Here is a 7,490-nt window from a genome sequence, read left to right as displayed (position 1 = left end):
TATCATTATAGTTTTAATTATCAATCTTTAATAATGCAAATAATCCAATATTTTATTTTTTTAAAAGTCTTTAAAAATCTTTTGTTGTTTTTGTTGATTTGGAAATTGTAACATTTTTTGTTACAGAGGTATTTTAAGTGGTTTTGTTTTATTTTTTTTTGTGTTCCCGTTTCATATCAGATACATATTTCATATCAGGACCGCGTCTCCCTATTGTTATATTATGCTGATATAAGCAAAAAATTTTCTTTTCCTTTTTCTGACCAATCTTGCTCCTAGACTAGCAAGCGTCTGTCTTTCCTTGGACACAGGAACGTGGGAATAGTGCTTATAATAAAGAGTTCTTATAAAAAATAGAAATTGCCGTGTGAGAGTGGATTGGAAAGACAAAGATGTATTCAGTGAACATTATAGACATAGATCCAGTAGATCCCATTGCAAGTTTAATCTGCAGCGAAATACAACGACGTGGTTTACTAGTCTATCTTGCTTCACATCCGCGTCAATTCAATATCAAAAAGCTTGTGAATTAAAAGTGATGAGTAAGCAAACGATATCACTCTTATTCAAAAACAAAACCTTTAATGGAGCTTGGAAAAAAGGTTCCCAATCAACAGACACTCCCTTCTCACAGACCCACTGGGAACCTTTCCCACCGGAATTATTGGCCAGGATATCGTCCCCAGTGGAAAATTATACTCTGATTTTTGTCCCCCTTAAAAATAATCAGATACGCAAATCCCCATTATGCTTTTTTTCCATCCCCACTGAATTTTCTGGCTAGAAAACAATGTATTTCAAATCCCCAGCCATAAAAAAACATAGGAATATCAATCCCCATCCCGTTATGGCTGGGACTTTTAAAAAGTAATATACTTTGACTGAGGTGTATTCCTAATTTTCAGTTTCAGTTTCAGTGTTTTAAGCCGTAGGGGGGGGGGGTGCTCTTTTTCGTTTGTGTTTTAATCCGTGGGGGGGGGGTACTTAGGCAAAATTAGGAACGGGGCCGGGATGTGCCGCTGGTCAGGGTCAGGATCCCTTTTTTAGGCTCTGAAGATATCTACAATTTACTAATTTTCAAGATGGTTGTCTGATAGGGTCGACTTTTAGTCATTTTGGACAATTTTCACGGTGGATATTAGAAAGTTTTTCAATTTTATGTCTACTTTTAGTCATTTTAGCCACTTTTCAGCTTGCAAATGTGAAAATGTTTCGATGGTATGAAATTTACCGAACATTCATATCTGACTGAGTCAGATACCCCTTCGGGGTTTTAAGCCTAAAAATGCTCTTAACATAACCACTTTGTGAATATTTTTGTGCTATTTCCTGAGATATTGGGTGTTTTTTGAGTGTCATAGCATGGAAATGTGTCAGTCCATCCTTACAGTTCCTGGAATCATCAAAAAAGTAAATTATGAAAATTAGAAAAGAGTTTTGTTTTGATTTACATAATTAGTTCTGCTTCATTGCACACGAAATATTTAATTAACACATTTTCTGAATAAAAATGTTTCAGAAACCAAACACTCATTTAATAAACTTTGCTTTTTTTATATCTTTCTGTTTCTAAATTTCCTATTGTGTATTTCAAATTTCTTTCAAATTTTGTGTAATTATCTGAAAGTGTGTAAATTTGATTGCGTTTATTGGACATTAGAATTTCAAGCTATCGAGACGTTCATATTCAGCGTTGGATCAGAGTTATTCTATCACTGTGTTTTTATTTTGGATGACATTTTCTTACAGTTTGATAAAAATGGATTGATTTTTCGACAGATTTTCATGACGTAATACATTAACCATGTTTAAGTGTTCAATTATTGTTTTGACTCTTATAATATCATTTGTTTCCACCTCGGAACATTTGCGACGTGCCCATTCTGCGACGCCAGTGGATGCGCACCCTAATAAAAAGACGAATATTCCTCTAGTTCCGCCTCCAAATCAAGATGTACCCGAACTTTCAAGTATTCCCTCCAAGTTTATCAATGGTAAGCATCCAGTTGTCCACCAGTATGTGTCTGACCACCCACATGTGGTAGCTGCTGAAAAGAGGGGTGTGGTCCAGACACAACCCACTAATCCATACGCTACCATCCGTTCTAACGTGGAATATGACGACACAACTCATGATCAAAAACCGTCTAAAAGATTCGAACTTTATCCGAAATGGTTTTCAAATAAAGTTCCATCCATTTTTGGGAAACGTTTTTCAAAGAACTATTACTACCCATTTGAGAACACCAACGTCGTTAAAAGTCGTGATCATATCGCAAGAACAGCTGTTAAAAAGACTGGACCCCACCTCTTACCTATGTCCTACCTTCAAGCTCCAAGTAAACCACGAGCCATCCACATACGTGCAGGTAGACGCCCTGGAATGACAATGCTTCCCTTTGGTTTAGGGTCTGCTAGGGGCATCAACCCTTCTTTAATGGGCTACAACCAAGCGGTAGCAGGCTACAGTAATCCAAATATGTATGGACAACCTGGTCAAGTACAGTTTGGTAACGCGTTAGGAGAGATGGTTGATATCCCGGATAATGTGGTACCCGGTATGAACAGAATTCCTGCCGGATATCCGATGAGAAATATACCGTTTGGCTTGATGCAGAGAATAAACGGGCCTTATTCCGGTTAGTTCTGATTTATGGTGTTTTTATTTTAAACGTTTTGCGTGTGATTCAATACACCTTTTCAACCGTAGCCGCCAATCGCCGCGCAGGCTTTTTTTTGTCCGCTTCATCCCACTAAAACCGTCCCAGTCCTTTTTTCGCACCTATAGACAATAGAAAAATGTGTCAAAAAAGAATTGAATCGAGTTTAGGGGGATAATCAAATAATTAAGTGGTACGCGCCTGATCGCGCGACTACGGTCGAAAAGGTGTATAGTAAGTATGGTTTGGAAAAGAATTTATAACGTTTTATCCCTATCGGCACTTGAGGGGGGGGGGGGGGGGGGGGTGGTAATGAATTTAAGAAGCTGGTCATAATGGAGGTGGACTGGCCCCAGTTAGGTAGAAGGAAAATTTTGTCTCGATGCACGGCATTTTTTGGTTGCCTCTAAAACAAATCAAGCTAATTTCCACCAAAACTCCCGGGGTGGGTACTTAGGCAAAAATGGGTGCTGGGTATGCGCGAACAATAAGAGTCGGTTTTTTCACCTTTCAAAGTCCCTCTAAGGATCAGAAAAATCATAAAGTTTTAAATTAGTCTCTCTAAGGATCGGGAAATTCCCAATTTTTAGGAATTTTTTTGGTTTCGAGAGAAAAAAATTGTAAAAAAAGTCTCTCTAAGGGTAGGATTTTTTTTTCTTCTAAAAAATGAACTCTATTCTCCTTGAGCCAAGACATTCCCTGAGTCTCTGAATTGGAGTGCAAACCCTTTTTTAGCACATTTGAAAAGCTCAACTAAATTGACATTCCTTCATGCAACGGTATCTTACATTTTGCACAAGAGCGCTCTTACGATTTGTTTTCGATCTTTGTTTCGGTCGTCAAAAGGAATTTTCCATATATTTTCATTACTAGTCTCCTAAAAAGTTGACCGCGCCACTAAGGGTTGATTGGTGAATTAAATTAGCCAAATTATTCTCATTTCGGTAAATTTTGCGGTTTTTCTTTGAGCCTGGTAGTGTGACCGGGTAGCTCAGTCGGTACAGCATTCGCCTTACAATCTAAGGGTTGTGGGTTCGATCCCCGGTCGCCGCCAACTCAGCGGATGAGTAGCTTAGATTGGGTAATCTGATCTAGGCGGTAAATTACTGGGAGCTGAGAGTAGGGAGGCGCTCCACCTCAGCATTCGATCTCCCAGGTCTAGCGCAAATAGAAAAGGGGATAGACTCCCTCACTCCCGGCTCCGCTGACAGCCACCAGATGAATATACTTACTTACTTACTAATAGTGTACAGGATGTCTGTGGCTTCAACCCAATGCCACACAATACCACACAATAATTTGTTTCGCGGAATTTAATTTCGTGGTTGAGAGGATTTTTTGTTTAAATATGGCCTTGTCGAAAAACCGGGAAATTAAATTTGTTCCGCGAAAATTTCTTCCCTTAAGGTAAAATGGTATTTAATACCTCTTTGCTTAGTAGTAGTGGAGAAATCCCGGGATGAGCTGGAGTTTTTACAAGATATTTCACTAATTGGTCATTTAAAGTGATAGAGATGACGCGTTCTTTAGAAAAAGTAATAAGATTCTTTTATTACATCTTAACAACCAACCAAATCAAATAAAAGCTTGTAAAAACTCCAGCTTGTCCCGAAATCCTGGGAATGAAAATGGGAGCACCCCCCCCCTCCGGGTAGACGGTTAAAGGACAGGAAGCCTCGACTTTAGACACAAACTTGTTTGTGTGTCAAAGTTTAGAGTCTATATTTTACGTGGATATCTCAGTAATCTACCTAGGACTTTTAGTCAGTCTTTCGATTGTTTTCACGGGGTCCACGGCTAGCCGGCTCGGCTATCAAATTAAACGGAACATTGGAAGGATCCATTTTCGAACTTTTTTCGATTTTTCGACTTTTTTCGACTTTTGATTCGAACCGCGAATCCCTGGTTGAAGACGCTGACGCCTTTGACCACTCAGTCATCACTCCTTACTTATTAAAATTGAAAGACTCTCAAAAAAAAATTCTTCCCGAAGCTTTTCGATGTTTCGAAAAAAATGTTTCGTCAATTTTGACAATTTCTTTTGATTTAAATTCACTTTAATTCTATACTTTTCTCGAAAATTTATTGAGATAATATTTTATTATTCTAATTCAGCATACGGCGAGGGCGTTGAAGGTTTACCATGGACGGATTACGCCGGCTTACGCCCTGGACACCGCCATTTGCACGAGATGAATCCATGTCATCATCACCCGTGTTTGAATCATGGACATTGTCATTTTGCACATCATCAACAAACACAACAATACCATTTCAAATGTGCTTGTAATAAAGGATTCCAAGGCCATTATTGTGAAAGTAAGTTAAATCCATATACAGGGTGTCCCTAATTAAAGTATCGAGTTTGAACATGCGATTGAGTAGAAAGTTTTATGTGCGTGTTCACAAAATTGTATTTTAAGCTCTCCCTCTTTTTTCTTTGTCATTACGATTAATTTAACTACCTTTTGTAATAAGCCTGTGTGATGGAGAACGTTCTTATATTTTAGCGATAACACACACAAACTTTTCTACTCAATCGCATGTTCAAACTCGATACTTTAATTAGGGACACCCTGTACTTAAGTTGCTTTCCAGGGGGATTCTTGTTAGCTATTTAAAGGAACATTAAAGTAGTAAAATGTAAACATTGCGCGAACCATGTGCCATTATAGAGAACAATTAAAATCACGTGTCATGACGATTTGATTATCTGATTATTTTCAGTGGGGACAAAAGTAAGTTAAATCCATATACTTAAGTTGCTTGTTAGCAATTAAAAAAAAAGCTCATTCTGAACTTAACTGCCGCTCGTATTTTCTAAAGTTCGACCTATTTGGCACGGAAAAAAAATAAAGGTTCGACCTATTTGTCAGATGTCGGCATATGCCGACATGAGCGACCATCACATTTAGTTTTATTTTCTGAAAAATATCAGAAATATGCGTGATATGTGTTTACTTTGAGTTGAAATATGTATAATTATGAAAAACATCTTTGAAATATATTTTAATTATTCAACTGTGCTATTTCATGAAATCTAGTTCAAAATCAAACTTTCAATAAAGTTCAAAAAAACTGCGGCAAAGAAATGGAAAGTGTTCATGTCGGCAAATGCCGACATTGGTAAAGAATCGAAAATGCTCTTGTCGGCATATGCCATGCCGACAGCGGCACTGAAAAGGTTATGGTACTAGATTACATACCCTTCTCACAGGCGTTGGGATTTTATCAGCCAGTGGGGGTAAAATTAGCTGATCAAAACTCGATGGGGATTGATATTCCCTTGTTTTTTTTATGGCTGAGGATTTCAATTTCATTGTTTTCTAGGCAGAAGGGGGATGGATAAAAAGCACAATATTTAGTGACGATTTGATTATCTAATTATTTTTAGCGGTAACAAAAATTAGAGTATAATTTTCCACTGGGGGCGATATTTTGGCCAATTTTTCCTGTGGGAAGAGTTCCCAGTGGGTCTGTGAAAAGGGGGTGTTAGATCCCAAGGAAATATAGTTAAAAACAAATTCTAACTCGAAAATTCTTTTCTGAAAATGAAAAATTGAGTTAGAGTCGAGTGACGTCATAATTTGCACTTTTATGACGTCATGATTTAGCTAAATCGAAAATTCCTAACTCGAAGTTTTCTAACTCGAAGATTCCTAGCCCGGGGTCCACATAAAACTTTTTTATAGACTGAATGGCGCGATTATTTACTTCACTGGACATAAGTAATAAGTAGTCATAAGTAATTATCAAAAAGCAAAGTTCAGCCAGAAGTAGACTCTAGTCTAGAAGATTCCGGGCCTCCTATGAAAGATATTTCTTTGGATGTTTACTGCTCTCCACCCCGTCCATTTTTATTTCAGTTTCACCTTACAGTTGTCATCCAAACCCATGTCACCACGGAGGAGAGTGCACTAAAACCAAAACATTGGTCTTTTGTTCATGTCCGAACGATTACAAAGGCCACCATTGTGAAAGTAAGTAGATATGTAGCCTGTTCATGATACGCACCACTGCAATGGCTTCACGAAATTATACAATTTTTCTGTTTTTTGCCACCCAATACGTCTCTTTTTCTATTGTTTAAGTGACGTACTGGGTGGAAAATTTTAAAAGTTCTCAGAAGACTCTCCAGTGGTGCATATTATGAATGCTAGACGTCACCCGCGTTTTTTTTACGCAATAAACGTCTATTCCACTTTGCGACTAAATTTTTGTTCTTTTGTTACATTTTCATCTTTTATTTGTATTAAAACATTTAGTCTTATTGTTGTGTTACACTCAAAATATGTGCATCTTCTTGCTTCCAATAATTAGGGGTATTTTCGAAAAATTATCAAATTTCCAACCCCCACGCTTATTAAGACCTCCACATTTATTAGGCACCTGAGAGTACCCTTTCAACCTAATTTAGAGCGCTTCTAAATCGTTTGTGGTTGCAAGATTTCGTTGGGATTTCTCTTTTTTTCAAATATTATGACCTTGATTGTTGAGCAATACATCATTCTTCTTCTTTTTTTGTATTTTTGTAGTTGAGAAAGCTTGCGTTGAAAACCCATGTTTGAATGATGGCATTTGCCATGAAACTTCGGAAGGATTTCATTGCCAGTGTGAACAAGGTTGGCAAGGACACACGTGCGAAGGTAAAGCATCCGCGGGCGGGGGGAGGGGAGTGGTTTTACCAACTGACGGTATGTGCGGCGAAAAATGGGCTTTTAGAATCGCTCCCTTAGTTACAGTGCAGTAAAGAATCGGTGATATTCATACCCTTACAGTGCATCCAATTTACAACTCTTTTAGAGCAATAAAAATTTTAATTTTCTGCTA

At 37.8% G+C, this 7,490-nt stretch overlaps 1 protein-coding gene across 2 annotated transcripts in view; it reads left to right on the top strand.

The window, feature by feature from the left end:
• The window catches only part of LOC136819605 (fibropellin-1-like), a 151,692-nt gene that overhangs the window by 37,417 nt on the left and 106,785 nt on the right, over positions 1–7,490 (top strand). The window contains exons 1-4 of one of the 2 annotated variants that reach the window (XM_067075845.1): positions 1,554–2,639; positions 4,776–4,979; positions 6,527–6,640; positions 7,196–7,306. In XM_067075845.1, coding sequence (XP_066931946.1) covers positions 1,805–2,639; positions 4,776–4,979; positions 6,527–6,640; positions 7,196–7,306 — 1,264 coding nt within the window. In that variant the 5' untranslated portion in view covers positions 1,554–1,804. Of the gene's footprint in view, positions 1–1,553; positions 2,640–4,775; positions 4,980–6,526; positions 6,641–7,195; positions 7,307–7,490 lie in introns of those variants that run through there. The other variant, XM_067075846.1, reaches the window with a different exon arrangement.

Source organism: Clytia hemisphaerica, unplaced genomic scaffold, assembly GCF_902728285.1.
Source record: "Clytia hemisphaerica strain Z4C2 unplaced genomic scaffold, Clytia hemisphaerica genome assembly, whole genome shotgun sequence".
NCBI classification, from domain to species: domain Eukaryota; kingdom Metazoa; phylum Cnidaria; class Hydrozoa; order Leptothecata; family Clytiidae; genus Clytia; species Clytia hemisphaerica.
This window is presented reverse-complemented; position numbering and strand designations above follow the sequence as displayed.